Raw genomic sequence first — 19,847 nt, forward strand, 5'->3', positions numbered from 1 at the left:
CTTTCTAACTTACAGGAATGCCTAATGATTAAAATCAGGCCAATTAAATATAGCCTTAATTAATAATACTGTATGGTCAAATAAGGTATCATGTTGATTAAAATGAAAGGTATAAACAACAAGGTAGCAAATTTTATACAACACTGGCATATCCTTCCTGTAAAGGAAAGCGAACATTGTGTTCCTACACACAGAGGACCAGCACCTTGCCTCTTTCCCTCATATCTTATCTCTGCCCCTGTCTCTCTTTCCTCCCCTCTCACCCCCCACCCTCTTGTAATGGTAATATATGCTAACTCCTTTTTTAAAGTGCACTACTGTAAAATTTTTGTTTGTAAAATATTGTATCTATTTTGTGTTGTATTCATGGGCTCCTGTGGGGAACCAGGCCACTTAGACATGTGAGTAGATCCTGAACTATAGGTACAATTTGGAAATACAGTCTTTACAAGGATGTCTGGTGATAGGAGGAACTGAACAGAGCCAACCAGGAGTGGTAGCTTACGTTTAGATTTTATGTTTAAAAAAGAGGATCCAAATTGTTAAGTATACTAAATGCTTAGTGAAAAACAATTGGATTTTATATTTGAGATAAAAAATAACAATAGCAACAAAGGGTACAGCAGAGAGGAAAAATGAAAAAAACATGCAGTTTAAATTTTAACCTGGACATCTTTAAAGAAGCTTAGATTGCTAGTAGGGATATTCAGTTAAGCATTCTCTCTCCTCTAGGAGATCTGCTTTCCTGTATGACTGTGATTCCCATTAGCTGTGCAGGCACATGTGCATGAGCTCACACAAATAAAAATAATTTAAATTAATTACAAAATATCTTTCTCCACAAATTCTGGTAACTGGGTGTGAGTTGGTTGGAAGCAGGATAGAGTTAAGAGAATGGAAGGTGTAGAGGGCAGTTCCTAAGTTCCTAGCAGGCCCAGGGGAGGGCAAGGGATCAGTCCACACAGACACAGGAAACTGGGGGAAACAAAGGAGGGCAACAGGAGGCAGGTTAGCCAGGGGGTGGGGTCCGGTGTGGAGGCAAGGGTGCTGGAGAGGTGGCTCAGTGGCTAAGGATACTTACTGTGTTTTCCAGAGGACCTAAGTTTGATTCCCAGCACCCACATGGCAATTAACAACTGCCTGTACATAATAACTTCAGTTTCACGGGATCTGGTGCTCTCTCTGACTTCTGTGGGCTCCACACACATTTGAGGTTAAGGCATACATACATAGGCAAAACATACATTCACATAAAAAATGAAAATAAATCTTTAAAGAAAGAAAAATTAGAACTGGCCATTTTATTACTGTTAAATTGCTTGTTTGTTTGTTTGTTTTTCAACACATTGAAAGGCAGGGGAAGTTTGCACAGAAGTTTGCATTTAAGCTGAAGGCAGTGAGGAGCCACTGAAGGGCTTCCATGTAATCTGGACAAATGAGAAAGCATAGGGCAGGCCTAGGGAACGTTTTACAGCAGGGCACGATGGAGCCTCTGTTATGACGCTCCTTTGGCAGGTGAGGCAGGCCCACTGACACAGCGGAACCGTGATTGGAAGAGCTGTTGGGTTTACTCGAAGCCCTCCTTCTTTTTTTTTTTATATATTTTTTATTACATCTTTTCCTCAATTACATTTCCAATACTATCCCAAAAGTCCCCCATACCCCCCACCACTTCCCTACCCACCCATTCCCAGTTTTTTGGCCCTGGCGTTCCCCTGTACTGGCGAAGCCCTCCTTCGTTACCACTCACCGGATAACTATTTTTGTCAGCCTTTTCTCTTTTGCTTCAGTGAGCTGATCTCAAATGTGAGAGCGAAGGGAGACGAGAAAGCATTCTACAGTGTGACAGTTGCCTGTGTAAGGCTTTCTGTCATAGCTGTTGTAGCTGTCAGTGTATACCTCAGCCTGACTATGTCTCCTCGGACACCAGTAGGGTTGACCAGACTGGCCTAGTCTGTGCCGTTAGCCCCATCTGCTGGATCGTTTATGAAATAGTTTGTTCACTGGGTATTTCTGTTGGCTATAATCTATGCTATTATTTGTCCAGAAAAATAGAAGTGGAATTCACTATTCAATTCAAATTCATAATATAAATGTATTTCTGAAGTGAAGTGAAAATTGTGGGGTTATACAGAATTAAACCTAACTCTTCTCATCCCAGTACTTTTATGCCATTTTATCAGACATCAGAAAAAGTAAGAGCTAATATAAAGGCTTTATTTGAAAGGAGTATGGGAAGGCTTGTTTAATAAAAATAATTGGAACCACAGGGATTACACAATTTTATAATCATGTCAGGGCTGATAATTGATCTACTCAATGATTCGCCTATTGCCATGTTGTGTGGCTGAGATAAAGATAGGAAAAGAGGTGGACCAGGGGAGCATCCCTGGTAAGCAGTGCTGAGCGAGTGAGGCATGCACAGCAGTACTGCTTAGGAGTGTGTAAGTAGATGTCCAAACACAGGGCAGAGCATTGGCCCTTGACATCATCATGAAGACTTCATCTGGTCTTTAAAGAACTAATAAATTAATGGACTTTAAACATTTAAAATTTTAGAGTCCATGCATTTAAAATCTTATAAAGCAATAACACTTTGGTGGTTCTTACAGCATTTCTTAGGGGGCACTACTGCTTGCTTGGTTTTAGCAAGCCTGTTGAACCAGAACCTCTATTACACAATTATGGTTGCAGTAGATTTATACAGTAGTTTTTGAAACATGTTTATTTCAGTGCTGAGATCAAACTCTCAGGGTCTTATGCATGCCAGGCAAGTACTCAACACTAACCTATTACCACCCCCTCCACCCCCCCGACACACACCTAGGACAGTCATTTTATTGTTAAAAGAATTTTTAAAAAGTTATCTTGGTGACATCTAGGCCAGTTGCCATGTCACACATTTTACACAGGGTCTCGCATCGGTTTCTTGTGTATTTGGTGGTGAGCATTTGCTCAGCTGCCCTGTACAGTTTCTGCTGCACATGCCACTCTTCTGTGATAAGGACCATTTTATGCAGGGTACTGACTTAATACTGGCTGCCTGAGTAGTAGTGAAAAAGTATGTGTTCTATGCAGTCCTGACTGGCAGAGGTCCTTCCCTGGCTTGCATTACCTGGCTCCATGTCAGGGGAGATGCTCCTGCAGTAAGAATTGGGGCCTCTCTTAGGTCTTCTGGAGAGTGGGTAGCTAGTTCTCACTCCCTGCAGATCCTCAGCCTAAGTAGCTGATGGTGTCAGTTCCCTTTCCCTAGGACCATATCCCCAAATGTAACTAACAGGTAGAAACGATGTCCTTTCCATTACTTCAGATTCTCAAACGTCTGAGCCTTAGAGCAGTCAGTAACTATGATTGGAACTGACCTCACTTGTATTAGTCATCTTCCTCATTGTTGTGACAAAACACCTGACAGAAGCTCCTTGACAAAGGAAGGTTTATTTGTTTGTTTGTTTGTTTGTTGTTGACTCACAGTGAGAGAGAATACCAGTCTACCATGACTGGAAGCTGTGGCAGTAGAGCTCAAGGCCACAGGTCACATGGTATCTGTTGAGACAGACCTGAGTGACCTGCCCTGCCTCCCTTCTGTTCCTTCATTCCAGGACCCCAGACCATGGAGTGGTGGAGTCCACATTTAGGGTGGGTCTCTCTGCCTGAATTATCCGAGTCTAGAAACTCCTTCACAACACAACCAAAGGTTGCTTCCATAGTAATTCAAAGCGAATTAACATGACAGTGTTCACCACCACACAAGAGACTTAGAGCCATCAGTAACTATGATATTGACTTACATTACTTGTACCACTGAGACAGGAAGCTCAGAGGATGGGCCTATAGCTGGTGAGAATACAGAGTTACATATAAGGCTAAATTTATTCAATGAATGATATTAACAGTTATGAAATATATCCTATAAGAAAACTCTGTCTTGTTTATCAAGGTGTTTACCAGATCAGGGGACATTGATCCTAGAAAATGTGTGTACATATGTAGCATTCAATTTTATTTCTTTTTAAATTGTTTTCTTTCATTTTTCCTCTGATCTTTTCTCCAACCATATATGTATTCTCTAGATATATTTGATACAGTTGTTACTTACCTGATAGCCCTTCCTTCCTATTATAAGTAGATAAGTACTCAATAAATGGTTTTAGATTATTTCTAGGGAACCTTCAGCATTGTCTTTCCTCACTGCTCCCTTCCTTTTCCCCCATCAACCCTCTCCTGATACAAGATCTCACTAAGCAGCTTTGGCTGACTTGGAATGTGCTATGTAGACGAGGCTGACCGCCAACTCACTGAGAGACACATGCCGCTGGCTCGAGATGCTGGGATTAAAGGTGAATGCCACCAGGCCCAGCAGCTTAGCCTCTTAAGATCCTAATTGTGCTGTAAAGGTCCTATTGCCTAGTATCTTTTTCTGATTATTTCTACATTTATCTAAGCTCATGTACATACATATTCATCCTAGTGCTGTACCTGCCTACAGTATTTACTGCTTGGATTTACTGTATAAGTTTGTAGCCTGAGGGCATTAGCTAACCAGATAGCCCGGGTATGGAGTAGGCTAGCATGTAGGTTTGTATCACTCCCACCACATGTCCTCACCATTGACATGTGATTATTTACCATTTCCCATTGTGCTTTTAATTAACTGTTGTGCTTATTGAAATCATAGTAATTTAAGGAAATCATTTTTTTTTTTGTAAGTCTGTAGAAGAGAAACTCACTCTGGCACAAGAAGACTTGATTTCAAACAGAAATCAAATTGGAAACCAAAATAAAAAAATTCAAGAATTGCAAGCCGCCAAAGCTAGTTTGGAGCAGGACTCAGCAAAGAAAGAGGCGCTGCTAAAGGAGCAGAGTAAGGCACTTGAGGATGCTCAGAGAGAAAAGGTACCTCCCCTCTTCCTTACCTCAGACTCTAGAGGATCTGAGACTGTGTGCAGTCCTTGTAGGTCCTGTGTCTCCTCACTACTGCCTTGCAGTGTCTGTCTGTCCAGTTTTCTTTCTGCATTTTGTGGTTTTATAAGCATGTTTTTCACACCATAGAACTTTCTGTTATATTCCAAAATGGAATTTCCTTTAAACTATAAAAATTGTGTTTTTAGGAGTGGGGATTGTGAAGCCGGGATGGAATTTATGATTTATGGCTCAGATTAATTAAGACAATTCTGACATTCGATATTTAATTAACTGAAAGGATTTTCACTTGGACACATCTTGTTTTAGTGTCAACTGTATCCCTAGTAGATGACTTAATTTTTAATTTTATTTATTTTTTAGTCATAAACTATAAATTGAAAAGTACTCAAAATAGAGAACCTTATATAAAAGCAGTCTTAGTAATAGAAGTTGTAAAATGAATTTCTGCAGCATTTAATCTCAGTGCTGACGTTATCAAGGTAAACAGGAAGGGAAGATGCACAACCCTGCTAGGTAACCTCAGGAGAAGGTGCGAGCAGGGTCAGAAACACCAATGTTTTCGCTCACTACTTTCAAGAAAGTGGATGCTTTATATTTATTTATAATTTCTCTACAGTCAGTGAAGGAAAAAGAACTAGTAGCTGAAAAGTCTAAATCGGCAGAGATGGAGGAAATTAAATGTAGACAAGAAAAAGAAATCACGAAGCTCAATGAGGAGCTCAAGTCGCACAAACAAGAAAGCATAAAGGTAGGTTAATGCCAGCCCGTTCCCTCTCTTCTGCTGTAATCTGTCCTTTACATTTATGTGTATTACATAAGGGAGACCCCACTCTGTGCTAGACACGGGATTTTATTGTTTTTAACAAATACTCTGGCCGAGTGCTCTTTACTGCATGATATTCATATCCATATTGAAATCTACTTTTATTCTGATTACTGAATAAAGCAGAGCAGCTTCAGGGTAAGTTTAGATTGAAATAAATTCTGATGATAAGTAATAATTTACAAGTTGCAAGACTTTAGATTTAATCTTATGGTTTAGCATTTTATCCCTTAGAAACATAGACAGGGCGTTGGCTGCAGAAGCTCTGTACCATGAGCCTTGTAAAGTGTTGTGCAGTTTCATAAGAAAGCTCAGGTGCTTTCCCTGGGGCTCCCCTGATAGCCTTTATATCTATGGGCATATTCACCATTCGCCTCCCTCACAGTTCATCTCGGATTCTTCTGTTCTTCCAGTCTGTGTGTGACTCTGTAAGTCAATATATACTTACAACATAGGACGATGTTTGATGACTAAATGATTACATGTTAAGTGAGCAAACTGGAAGAAATGTGTAGAGCTAAGTTTTGGAAGAAATAATTAAAACACAGGCGTTAGAGCATCACCTCAGTGAAGTTATTAGTGAGTAGGAAGTAAATATCTTGCATGTGAAATAAGTGGTTTGAAATATTGAACTTAAAGACTCCCTTATATCTGCTGGTGGGAAAAGTTATATGAATTTCAGCTGTCATTTGACATATTGAGTAAAAGTTCTTAGTGTCGTTTTGTCTATCACATGCTGTGATAGAACACCATGACCAAAAGCAACCTGGAGAGGAAAGGGTTTGCTTCATTTTGTAATTCTCAAGTCACATCCTATCACTGAGGGAAGTCAAGGCAGGAACTTGAGGCAGGAACCTGGCAGCAAGAACTGAAGCAGAAACCACAGAGAAGTGCTGTGTAGTGGCTTGCTCAGCCTGCTTTCATATAGCCCCCAGGACCACTAGGCCAGGGGTGGTACCACAGTCAGATGGGCACACCCATATCAAGCAAGAAGATCCTTCTTAGGTTTCCCACAGGCCACCTGTTGGTAGCATTTTCTCCATTGAGATTCCTTCTTCTCTTGTGTGGAGTTAACAGAAAATTAGCCTGTACATAGGGGTGATTGCTTTCTGGCTTCTTTCAACAGGAAGTAACAAATCTCAAGGATGCCAAACAACTTTTGATTCAACAGAAATTAGAACTTCAAGGCAAAGTGGACTCACTGAAGGCAGCTCTTGAGCAGGAGAAGGAGAGTCAGCAGCTGATGCGCGAGCAAGTGAAGAAGGAGGAAGAGAAGCGGAAGGAAGAGTTTTCTGAGAAGGAAGCGAAGCTGGTCAGTGAATTAACTTAACAGCAGAAAATATGTTTTAGAGTAGAGCTTTGAATCACTCCAGTAAGATTTTTCTACTGAGAGACTCTGAGTAGAGTGTGTGAAAACTGGCAACAGAAACTTTTGAGTTGGAATTACAATGACTGAAGCCTGCTTCTCCTTCCCTGCATTGTGTTTACCTCGTAGAAAGCACCTGGCTTTTCTTTATTGAAAAGACTCCAATCTCACCGAATAGCTTTGCAGAATGTTATAGTCGATATGGAGGTTTGTGTTACAGCTCTGGTGGTTGGAAAGTGTAGGGAGAGGGCCACTGAGGCAGATCAGCTGAGCTGTGTCGACAGGACATCTGATTCCTCCTACCTACCACGTGCATCTTCCCCAGCACTGGCACAGGGGAGACTCACTTGTGTCACTTTATCTTACAGACCCTCATTTCTGCATCACGGCTTTTGAGCAAGCCTATTTAGATCACACATTTGGGTTGCAGAATCAGAATTGTAGTGTTTGAGAAAAAACGGTCTCCCACCTCCTTTCCAGAAGAAGCAATATGATTTATAGCTTTGGCATTTTAATTTCAGTGAGTAAAATATTATTTTGTACTACTTGTATAATAGCTTCTCCTTCCCTATTTTTTCTTAGCATTCTGAAATAAAAGAAAAGGAAGCAGGAATGAAGAAACATGAAGAAAATGAGGCTAAGCTCACTATGCAGGTCACAACATTAAATGAAAACTTGGGTACTGTGAAGAAGGAGTGGCAGTCTAGTCAACGGAGAGTGAGTGAGCTTGAGAAGCAGACGGATGACTTACGGGGAGAAATTGCTGTCTTAGAAGCAACTGTTCAGAATAATCAAGACGAAAGAAGAGCACTCCTAGAGAGGTGATTGATGTCTGATGAAATTAGTATTTGCAGGGCATCCGTGGTGGTTGTGGTGGTGGTAGTGTAGGCCCACCTTTAATACCAGCCCTGAGGAGGCAGAGGCAGGTGGATCTCTGAGTTTGAGGCCAGCCTGGTCAACAGTGAGTTCCAGGACTACACAGAGAAACCCTGTCTGGAAGACAGATAGATAGATAGATAGATAGATAGATAGATAGATAGATAGATAGATAGATAGATTGTATCTATTATAAATAATAGGAATATTGTCATTCTACTTTTTCCCACTCGACCAAAAATTGAGGAAAGTGTGTAACCCCTGCAGGTATGTAAGCAGCCATTAAGAAAGTCAGACTTTAAGAAAAATTAAATAGCTGGATTTAATGTATTATGTATAAAATTACCAACGTATTCCATTACCTCTCTTCCAGAAAGGTCTTAAATAATTTCCTAAATATTAACTTTGTGTCTGCAATCTGTTCTGTAAGGTGTCTTAAAGGCGAAGGTGAAATAGAAAAGCTTCAGACCAAAGCCCTAGAGCTGCAGAGAAAGCTGGATAACACAACTGCGGCCGTGCAGGAGCTGGGCAGGGAGAACCAGTCTCTCCAGGTGAGGCGCCTGCTGACTCCGTGTCCTCCAGTCTCCCTCTCAGTGAAATGCATTTTTACCTTTAAGGAAAGCCTTCAGGGTTGAGGCTGTGCTTCAGTGGTAGATAACTTTCCATATGCGCGGACCTGGGTTCCTTCTCCAGTACTGAATAACACAGAGGAAACCAAAAGGACAGTAAAACCCCTGCTTAATAAATGCTTTCACATAGACACTGTCGGCCAAAGACCAGCCTCTGCCTGGTCAGGGGTCCTGAGAGAAGGGCTGTCTGGGAGCGCAAAATGAACGACTTGACGTCCAAGCTGACAGCCTACGTTCTGCTCAAGACGGCTCTGTTCCAGGTGCAGGAACCATGTCATTCTCTCCCTTATATGACCTGCGGAACGAGGCAACTGTCCTTGTAGAGATATTTTGTAGATTGTATAAGTAGTTATGTGAAAGCTAAAAAGGTAATTGTTTCAGAGACCTCTTGTTTGAGAGTGACATCAATCTAGGTTTGTCACAAAGAAATTTCAAAAATTCAGGAACACAAAGGGATAAATAAGTTAGCTGGTATTTAAAGAAACACTTTCAAGCCAGGCATGCTGGTACAGATCTTTAAATCTAGTGCTACAAAGGAAGAGGCAGGGATATCACTTCAAGTTGGAAGTCAGCCTGGACTACAGATCAAACCATTGTTTCAAGCAGGGTGGGGTGGGGTGGGGGGAGCGGGGCAGGGGAGCTAGCAAAAGCAAAAGTGAACAGAAAGTGAGGTGATTTAGGTATGTTCTCACAGTCATGAGGAAAAATTTGCTATTGTGATACAATAAATGTAAAATTGCCACAAGCTTCAAAATTGACAGAATTTTATAATTGCCAATGCCTCTGAAAAATAAGTTTATTTAATTTTGTCATTCAGATTTATGAATGTAGCTATTCTGACAAATCAAATAGTATTTCTGACTGTAAAATTGTGTTTCATATAGTGTAAAGTCAAAATTTTAGAAATAATTGCAACAAATAACCAGTTCATTCTATGAAGTGTTATATAGTCTAACATATCAAACCTTTTAAAAAACAGATCAAACTCACACAAGCACTGAACAGAAAGTGGGCGGAAGACAACGAAGTGCAGAACTGCATGTCCTGTGGGAAGTGCTTCTCCGTCACCGTGCGGCGGGTGAGCAAGCATCCCCGGGCTCCTGAACAGCAGTCCACACAGCCTAGGCTCTGCTTAGCTTATGTGTTTGAGTTTCAGTTTTAAATTCAGGCCCTTTCTTTGCGCTGACTGTTCTCTGGAGCAGTTGGTTTCTGAAGCAGTGAATAAATACTCACCTTGTGTGTTTTCATTACATGTGAGTTCTTTTCAAAGAAGCAAAGGCAGAGTGAGATAAAGAAATGTACTAGAGATAGGTCTATTACGTTTAAATTCCATGTTCCTGAGCTTTTGGTGAGAGGAAGAGGTTTTGGTTTGATAGGAGCACTTTAGTGAGTTAAAAGCAGGGCTTCCGAGAGTTCTCTTGGGAATTGTAGGATAGAAGCAAAGTCCATGTAAAATGTTCCCACAGTGTTTGATCAGTTAGTGAGTTAAGTTACAAGGGGGATAAACTCAAGCACTCAGGTATCATCAGACCCTCATCCCGTGCTCTGTAACAGTCATGTAGCTTTATAAAGCTGCTGCTATCGAGTCTGGGCTTGACACGATTTCATTTTTGTCTCACCAGCATCACTGCCGACAGTGTGGGAATATCTTCTGTGCCGAGTGCTCAACCAAAAACGCCTTAACTCCTTCTTCAAAGAAGCCTGTTCGTGTCTGTGATGCATGCTTCAATGATTTGCAAGGATAACGGGCTATCACAGCTTCAGAGTAGTATCACACTAATGTTAGACTCGTAATACATTGATCTGGACTCTGGTTGCATACTAGGCCAAATTGGAATTCGTATATTTTGGAATGTTACCAGTATCAAGTAAAACTCTTCTATTTTTGTGAGACTTGGGTTCATCTTTAATTACTTTTTCCATTAAACCCCTAAAACAGCTTTCATGCCAAGGTCAGAATTAGCCAATGAAATGTAAATAATCTTTGGACAGAAAATAGCAATGTATTTTTTTAAATATAATTTAATTATTCACAAATGATGACTACAATTCCTTAGCTTCTTCCTCTCAGATTAAATGTACAGAATGTCTGGATGGCTCCTATCATTTGTTGCGGTTTTGTTGCACAACAACACAGTGGTTCTATTCTCTGGGTGGAGTCATGCACAGGAATGTAACACTTTCTGTTTTCTCCTGTATAGGTCTGTAGCTCAATTATGTTGTTGTGTTATTCATATTACTTGAGTGTTCTAAATGCAGTGTATGCTAATGATGTGTTAACCATGAATTTGTGTGTGGGTTTTGTTTGGGCAGTATTGATTAAATTCTCAAGTAGATTTGATGAAGTCCTATGTAAAATTTATGGTACTTCTGGGATTGTATTTATGAAATGAGTTCATTTGTATTTCTCTATCTTATTTCTGACACCCACACACTGTCCCCTAAAACATTTGTATGTAACTTCCCCTCCTGAGCTGGAGGGTGAGTAGTAGAGCCATATGGTGGCCTGGTCTTGGTTTTTGCTGGTGGAAAGTTTTCTGAAGTGATCTCACAGCGCAGCCTCACTCCCTCAATTTCAGCATCTTTAGGAAGTTTGCTTTCCAGCCTTCATAAATGTAGCTCAGCCTCACTGCAGTTGTGCTTGCAGTAGGGCCTTTGTAAAGATAGGAACTGACGCTGCTAATGTCGCATCTGTATCTGTGAAGACTAAACCAAGTGGTAAGGAAATAGTAACATTCAAAAAAAAAAAAAAAAAAGAAATAGTAACATTCTTCTCTGTACTTTCTCTAACCAAATAGGAAAGAATAAATACAGCGACAGAAAACTGGCGCCATGTCTCTGATGAGGGGTCCATATTAAATTGGGATCTTTTAACTTTGAAAAAATAGTGCTATGAGATTACACAACTGCAACAGAGCAGAGTCCATATAGCCCCAGCCCTCCATATACCTAGGAGCTCCTAAATGATGATAAAAAGGAAAACACTGGCTGCTCAACCCCTTAGAAGTCATTGTCTACCAACCAGTAAACTTGTTATTAGAAAGCATCAGACGACTGAACTTACTGCATACTAGGTTTTAAATTATCTTTCTGAAGAAGAAATATAAAGTTACACATCGAATCATTACAGTCATTTAATGATAATAGCAGAGAAAGATAAGAGCTAATATTTCATTTGCAAGAAAGAATTTATATTACACACTGCTGTCAGGAGTATGCTGGAATCTTCATGTTTTTATGACATACTTACAACATTACACAAACAAGAGACTGACATGTAATTTTTCATCACTTAGCAAAGCTAGGCCCTGCTTTCAGTGATGACTAAGGACACTGATTACATCCCAGGACTTGGATGAGTATATCCTTGAGCTTATGTACTGAAGTGATACAATGGCTCTATATTAAAAATAATAGTTGGGTAATATAGACTGAGCTGTTTATGCCTTTTATATAATTGTGAATCCTTTCCGGTAGTCCTAATTTTACATTTTTGGTTTTCGCATATAAACACTTTGACATATGTTAAAAATGCAGATATTCACAGCACTACTTTGTGAAAATTCTGGATTAAAATATTTGTTCATTTCATCCTTTAATTGAAGACACTGGAGACTTTCTTTTTGTGCATCCTCACTTCACAAAAAAAATAGAAGTGGCTACAAAGAAAACCCATATGTGTTTATGGTAGGTTTCTTGTTTCCCCCAATAATCTTATGCCATAGGTCCCAAATAATGTCTCTATCACACGACACTTTACTGATGACACAATGAAGCCAAACAAACCACCGTTTCTCTTAACTATTACCAATTCAGAATGGACTGGAAACAGAAATTTAAGGGTTTTTTTCTCGTTTAATGAAAAAGTCTTGTGAATTCTTTTTGGCTGTACACTTAGCTGTTTGCTAGTAGTATTGTACTGTCAGTGGGCTGGAGCTGCCGCATACAGAGTCCCAGGTCTTGGCTATCGTGGACAGTTGGCATCAGGTGTTCACAAACTGCACACCCCAGCACAGAAATGGGAGCTGAAATGAGGTTGTGCTGGGTTGTGTACAGTAAACTGTATGTAGAGAGTGTCTGTAGTAGGCAGCCGGTGAAGCTGCTGATATAGGACTTACTTGTTTTGAAGAAAGGAAAGAAGGAGACAAACACACAAACCTCAGTGCAGTGTACAAATAAACATTTTGTTCAACTACCTCTTAAAGTGGAATTAGCTAGTGTAACAGTTTCCTTATAGTGATATTCAATAGCAACTGCCAAATTTACGTTCCCATGCCTCTTAAAAGGTCTTCATGATTACTTTCTATAGCTTTGAGGTCCTTCCTTGTGGCTACTTTTTTACTCTTGCATTTGCATAAGATATTACCCTCTAAGTGGAAGGCAAATGACAGCCGTATATTTTGATATTTGTGACCTGTTTAACTATAGCAGTTTTTTTTTTAATGCACTTTGGCTATAAAAACCATGGGTAACTTGATCTATAAGATTTAAATGTGCCATCAATTTAGTATTCCTAGACATAAGCTTGATGAATGATCTTCTATAATTATAATGTGCCACATTTTTCCGTGTCTTAATTGCCCTTTGCCTGAATTTCAATGATCAAAATGTTATTGTTGCACATGTGAATACTGTGTATAAAACTTCCTAAATTTATGTAAAGTTGTATAATATAGAATAAAGAAACCCCACTGTGTTCTCTCTGTAAGAAGTAATGAACTTACTGTAACATGGTCCAGCCACAAGTCTGACATTTTCTGCTCTCTGAATTGGATCATATATCCATAGCCTCTGTACATACTTTTGCATGAGTACTTTCTCTGTTAGATTTTGGGTTCATTATTTATATTGTGTTTACTACTTGTGATCATGTAGTTGTGCCTTATTTTTGTGAAAGAGTTTAGCTCAGTAAATACTGTAATTTCTAATCCCAGTGATTAGAAAGTTACCAATTATAAATAAATAACTGATAAATTATAAGACAGCATTTAAATCTGTATAAAGAACAATGGAAGGATCCTTACTGAATTGCCACTTCTGTTTTTTAATATGTTAAAGATGATATTAAAAACCATTTCTTTCTAGTAGATGTTATCCAATGACTATGATTGGTTTGCTTGCTTTAACGGAGAACATGCTATTAGCTGTTTTTTAAAAATTCACCAAGTATGAGGGCTTTGCCCTTGGATACAGTAGTGGCCATGTTTTAATGTTATATACCTTAAGCTAGTGATTAAGCTCCTGATCCCAAGAGAATTCATTAATGCCATTTTGGTTGAAATGTTCCCTCTTCATCCTTCAGACTAAGGTTGTAGAAAATGAACAAAACTAAAAAGAAATATTAAAAAAAATAATCAATCCGACCTTTCATTGTATATATACATTTAATACCCACTTGGCCATTTAAAGATACTTTTGTGAAGAACCAATACCCAAATGATTTTTGTTACCTTTTTCCTGTAGCCTACAGTTCCAGAATGAATTGTTGATTTCCCTATTTGACTCAACTATTCATTAAACTGTGAGGAATTTAATATGCACATTCTTAAGCATGTGACATATCACATAGTAAATGCTATTCTGCGTGCTGTGTATATAAAAAGCATAATTCTAGTGACCTGTCCTAGAGCTATTTGTATTTTTCTCCTAATTTTTATGCTAACATTTCCCTTAATGATATTCACAGAGAAGACTAGTTCTTATGCATATAAATATGTGATTTCTAGGCTAAAGGAATCCAGAAAGTTACCTCGTCTAGTTTATTACTAAAACTCCCTGAAAAGTGGACACCAGACGTCCTTCTTAAAACCAACTTATATAGCCGGAAGTTTCTCCATAAATCTTACCTTACAAAAACCTATTTAGCCTTTATTAGACATAATTACTTTTAGTTCTATATAGATGCCATCATTAGGAATTCACTAGATGTATGTTCTTTGTCTTCCCTCACCCTGTTTATTTTTTTTTTTCCTGTTTTTACTTTTTAAGCTAGCATGGAAATTAATGGGTTTCACTGTGGTGTTTTCATACAGACCTGCCTTTATTCTTACCCATCATTCACTCCTGTTCGCTTGCTTACTCTAACAGGTTACTGTTGCCTTTGTGTCCCTCTCTTCTCCTGTACTTGTCAGGACAGCGTGGCACTCCTGTAGACACTGCTGCTCCCCTGCAGTAGTGCCTTTCTGCTGCTGCCGGCCCAGGTGAGTAGCTGTATATAGCTTCCTCCAGCGTAAGTACTCCATCCTTCACTTCAGCTTAATTAAATACATCAACTAAGGCTTTGGCTGTCTTAGGCAAATTTGATAAAATGGTAAATGGAAAATAAATGCTTATTTTCTTTCTTAAAACAGTTTAGCTTTTCCTTTGAGTTCTCTACTTTCATGTTAGAACATTGTAAAAAGACCTAAGATTAATTAAACTGACTTGGAGAATAGGAATTTTAAAACGGATATTAAAATATATACATTTATTTCTTGGTACATTAAAAGAAATGAAACCTAGTATCAGACATCGTTACTGTGTTTGAGGTAGGGCTATAAAGCAAGCAGTTTACAAGTGACACAGGAAAACTGATACCATTGGTGTATGTGTTCCTTCATCATCCACCCTTGGCGTGTGTGCCACCCACTCATGCTTCTCAGTCTACGTCAGACTGAAGCACTGGAAGAGAGTCCGGATATCAGAGTTCAGTCTGTCACCGTCATTATTCCTCTAGACTTATGTCCCGACCTGAGAGACAGTCGAACAGGGTCATTACTAGATAGACCAGTGCTTTAAAAATACTTTAAATAAACAAACACTATAATCCCTAACCTGCAAAAAAGTTTACCATTTTAGGTCCCTAAGCTTCAGGGGATTGTGAAGGTGATGTAAAAAAAAGTCACTTCCTTGGCTTCCTGGCTCTTCCTGGCTGAGGTCCCTGCTGAGGGACCTCAGAGGTCCCTGCTGTTACTTCCATGTTTTCTGTGGAAAAGAATATATATATATATTTGAATTTTAACTGAAAATTTCTCACATTTTTATATTAATAGTCCCCTTTATAATTGTTGACTTTCTTCTGATCAGACAGGAAATTCCAAATGGAGTAAACTAGTTTGGTGTGCAAGTTGGATAGACAGGATTGGGCAGTCAGATAGGAGCTTCAGTATTCAGAGCTGAGTAATTAGAAATATTGGTACTGATAACTTAAGTCCTTAGAAAGCTTGAATAGTAGTGAAAAAATAGTTTGTTAATTAATGGCATAGTTTTTAAAACATTCTGTGGGTGTGGGTGAACTAGCAGATTGAGTTCTTAGGAGTAACGAACACATGTAATTGTAGAACTTGAGAGTTGAGGCTGGAGGATCATGAGTTTGTGTGGGGCTGTGAGTGTTGGGGAAGAGCGGGGAATGAGAGAGCCTGTGTCCGGCCAGAATTCCTGTGCTCTGGGCAGGCAGACATGGAAGGACTGCTGGACGCTTTCCACTTAGCCCCGGGTGGGCATCTGGCTGTGTGAAGCCACTGGACCCCACTCGATAGGAGGGTGGACAAGGGGCAGCCCCCATACCAGGGGCCCTGGGGCGACACTCTTGGCCCTGGAGATAAGGGAGAGAGGGCTGAGGGAGAGAGTCCTTAGTCTGGCCTGTGGCTGGAGCACAGGAAGGCCTTCTGACAGGAGATTAGGCGTGACTCGTTAAGAGAAAGCCTATCCCATCATCCAAGCACAGTGGGCCTTGATGAACAGAGACAGTCTATGGTTTTAGAGCTTTATTGTAGAAAGGCAGGGAGAAAGGAGAGAAGGTGGAAAGAGAGAGAGAGAGAGACTGGCCATGGCCAAAAGGAGGGAAGGGGGAAAGAGAGATAAAGAGGAAAGGCTGGGGAATAAGAGGTTAGAGAGAGTAAGAGGAAGAGAGGAAGAGGGAGAGAGTAAGTGGGAGAGTAAGGAAAATAAAAGCTTAAGAGAGTGAGGAGGGGCCAAACAGTCCCTCTTAAAGTGAGCTGTTATCTTCTTGTTGCTAGATAACTGGGAGGAGTCTAGCCTGAAGGTCAGAAGCTTAGAACAATGTCTGTGTGTCTGCTAGCCACTGCTTCTCCTGTGTGGGCTGTGGGGTGGTAACTTCGACAGGAGCCAGGGGTCCAGGAGACATGAGGGAACTCCTTCTGTCCCATGTAGGTGGGAATTACCACCACTGGGGTTCTACCTCAGCTCTACTGGAGACCGGACTGTGTATAGGCCATTGCCCTACAAGTTTGAGGCCAGCTTGGGCTACTATCTAACAAGTTTCATATCTCTTTGGCCACGTAGTGAGACTAGGTCTCAAAAAACCTAATCCTCCTCATCATCATCATTATAATAAAAATTACACTTATCATCTGGTCATTGTGGCCTTGATGGAAAAACTTACAAGAAGAACAATGACAGGAACCTTTAAAAGATAACCAGGTCGGGGTCAGTCAAGTGCTCATTTTTCTCCACATCTTTAAGAACTGTGATCTAGTTTCAAAGACCAAAGAACAGGCTTGGTATAGATCATTTTGCGGAGCTCACTTCAGCAGAGCCTCACGTTACACGTTGGAGCTGACTACACGTTATTTCTATTTAGCAATTGATTGTCATATCTAAAAGGTGATTTAATGTGATCCAAAGCATTTATTTCCCTTATGAAAGAAGCCAAGATACTGAGGCAGCTGTTGGTTGCGCAACATGCAAAAGCACGAGAGGCTGTGTGCTCTGCCAGCGAGGTTTCTGAGCAGGATGAGGAGCTATGTCTGCTCTTCCCAACATCTACCTTCTCCAAAGCTGGAGGAGAAATACACAAAACACCCCTTTCACCTGTAAGAATCAAAAGCTCGCGAAATGAAAAGACAAACTCAGATGCTCCCCGTGTGGACTCGTCATCAGAATGCTGCTACACACTGTCAATACCATTTTATATTATGTAAAAAAAAAAATGTTTCTCAGCCCCAAACTAGAAAACAGTATTACCAAGACAGGAAAATCATTTAATATGACCTCCAAACAACTTCTTAGTACAAGAAACTGGGAATTCCCTTTTATTTGGATCTGCTTTGTTTCGAGAGCAGGTGGCTTATGTAGGATATGATAAGGTTTACCCTTTAGTTTGGCGTATGCTTTAATAAAAATAATAGTTGATAGAGGAATGCAACCAGATTCAGCGATAGAAAATGGCCTCATAGTACAAGCTAAACATGATGGGGGGATTTTCTGTTTGCATATGTAAATTTAGATAATAAAAATATAAGAATTAGTGTGATTTCTTTTATGCCCCTACCACTCCCTTTAAAATGTTACCCTTCAAAGAGAAGTCCTAATGAAACAAGGCTTATAAATAGGATGCTGAAAAAAACTAAAACCACTGGACACTTCCCAGTAAGTCAAAGAGCCCCAGAACTACTGGAGTCAAGTGCAATGCATTATTTATAAAAGTAGATGAAATGGGAAGCTGAATGAAAAGAAAGGCAATTTTGTGTTTCAAAAGCAGTCCGTTCTGACATTTTCTGACCAGTCTCAAGAAGACAGAAGACACTAAGACAACAGGACAGAATCTTCTGTTTAAAGCAGGGTCTCCCCAAAGTGGAGGTCTATTCCCTAGACTATTAAATAGACATAAGAGGTAAAATTCTGCAGCTTGTACATTCTTTCCATATTTGTTAAGTCTTCGAAGAACCACAGCAGGGCCATTTCTTGGTCTCAGCAAGTCCTGAATAGAAACAACAAGTGGCACATTGCTGAATCTCTTCAGGGTCAATGCTGCCTTAGGTTTGTAAATTGACCTCAGCCCTAACTGAGGTAGGTTGGGCTTTGTTTCTAATCAAATGAATTTGAGACTTTTCTTACTAGCAGGAATGGAACGGCTTATGCAGGCTTTGTCTGATGTGTCCTAACCAAGCCAGCTCAGTCAGTCAACAGGGTCTCAAGGGAGGGAGTGAGGATTGGAAAAGAAAACCAATTAGACAAAACTATAACGTGACTCCAGCCACAGCTGAGGCTGAAGCAGCTTTATTCTTTCTCAGTCTGCTTTTAAATCATTCTAGGTGCATCCAAAAATCATGGTCAGTTCTTAGATCAAAGACACATTAATCAAGCAAAGTAGTAAACGAGATCACACAAGGTAATGATTAAGTAAAGTAGTAAGCAAAGAGCTCACATAAGGTAGTAACTAAGTGTGCTGGCTGGTTTTGTGTGTCAACTTGACACAGGCTGGAGTTATCACAGAGAAAGGAGCTTCAGTTGGGGAACTGCCTCTATGAGATGCAGCTGTGGGGCATTTTCTCAATTACTGATCAAGGGGAAGGCCTCTTGTGGGTGGTGCCATCCCTGGGCTGGTAGTCTTGGATTCTATAAGAAAGCAAGCTGAGCAAGCCAGTAAGAAACATCCCTCCATTGCCTCTGCATCAGCTCCTGCTTCCTGCCCTGCTTGAGTTCCAGTCCTGACTTCCTTTGGTGATGAACAGCAATGTGGAAGTGTAAGCTGAATAAACTCTTTCCTCCCCAACTTGCTTCTTGTTCATGATGTTCGTGCAGGAATAGAAACCCTGACTAAGACACTAAGCAGAGTAGTAAACAAAGCCCCGTGGTCACTGTTTCTGATAGTCTTATCTGAGCCTACTTCCTTGTCTTAGTCCAGTGACAAATGCCAAATTGCTAGAAGGGACACAAAGGCGCGCAACAGCATCCTATACTGTATTTAGATGTTGGCTGTCCCCTGTTGCTCAAATGTCAAAGACTTGATCCCCAGAATGACAGTACTGGGGTTGGAAGGTAGGTGAACCTTTAAGAGGTGGGACTTGGTGGGAGGTCTTTAGATTGATGTCTGCCTGGAAGGGGATTGTGAGACCCTGATTAATTCATATTCATTCTCTTCCCCCTCTCCCTCCAGTGAGATGAATGGTCTTTGATTACGTGTGCTCTGGCCATGATGCCTACAGCTACCACTAACCACCAGAGGGCTGGAAAGCTGACTAACCTTGATAGAGCATCATTGGTTCCAGACAAATCAAACACAAAAGTTCTTATACCTCTTAGTGGCATCTTTCAGTCTATGTTACTGACAGTATGACACAAGGCATGAGCCTCCCATTATGGAGCCTCTCGACTTTGGGAGGAAGGGGGTGCATCCCATCAGGAATTAGTGAATGGGAGACATTTGAGCATACTGCTCCGCTATGGACCATAACTGAATGCACTTGCTGTGTATTGATTAGTCGTCCCTTCACTGTTCAAGGTTGCT

At 40.3% G+C, this 19,847-nt stretch overlaps 2 protein-coding genes across 4 annotated transcripts in view; one reads left to right on the plus strand and one right to left on the minus strand.

The window, feature by feature from the left end:
* Positions 1–11,377, plus strand: part of Eea1 (early endosome antigen 1) — a 120,618-nt gene extending 109,241 nt beyond the window's left edge. For all 3 annotated transcript variants that reach the window (XM_021174057.3, XM_029482447.2, XM_085843114.1), the window contains 7 exons: positions 4,708–4,893; positions 5,540–5,671; positions 6,873–7,058; positions 7,695–7,933; positions 8,419–8,539; positions 9,597–9,695; positions 10,240–11,377. In XM_021174057.3, the coding sequence (XP_021029716.1) occupies positions 4,708–4,893; positions 5,540–5,671; positions 6,873–7,058; positions 7,695–7,933; positions 8,419–8,539; positions 9,597–9,695; positions 10,240–10,362 (1,086 nt within the window). In that variant the 3' untranslated portion in view covers positions 10,363–11,377. The remainder of the gene's footprint in view (positions 1–4,707; positions 4,894–5,539; positions 5,672–6,872; positions 7,059–7,694; positions 7,934–8,418; positions 8,540–9,596; positions 9,696–10,239) is intronic.
* A 6,047-nt stretch (positions 11,378–17,424) lies between these two features.
* Positions 17,425–19,847, minus strand: part of Plekhg7 (pleckstrin homology and RhoGEF domain containing G7) — an 80,207-nt gene continuing 77,784 nt past the window's right edge. The window contains 1 exon segment of the mRNA XM_085842579.1: positions 17,425–17,428. Coding sequence (XP_085698705.1) covers positions 17,425–17,428 — 4 coding nt within the window.

This window comes from Mus caroli, unplaced genomic scaffold (assembly GCF_978045245.1).
Source record: "Mus caroli unplaced genomic scaffold, Mus_caroli_1 scaffold_9, whole genome shotgun sequence".
In the NCBI taxonomy this organism is placed as follows: Eukaryota; Metazoa; Chordata; class Mammalia; order Rodentia; family Muridae; genus Mus; species Mus caroli.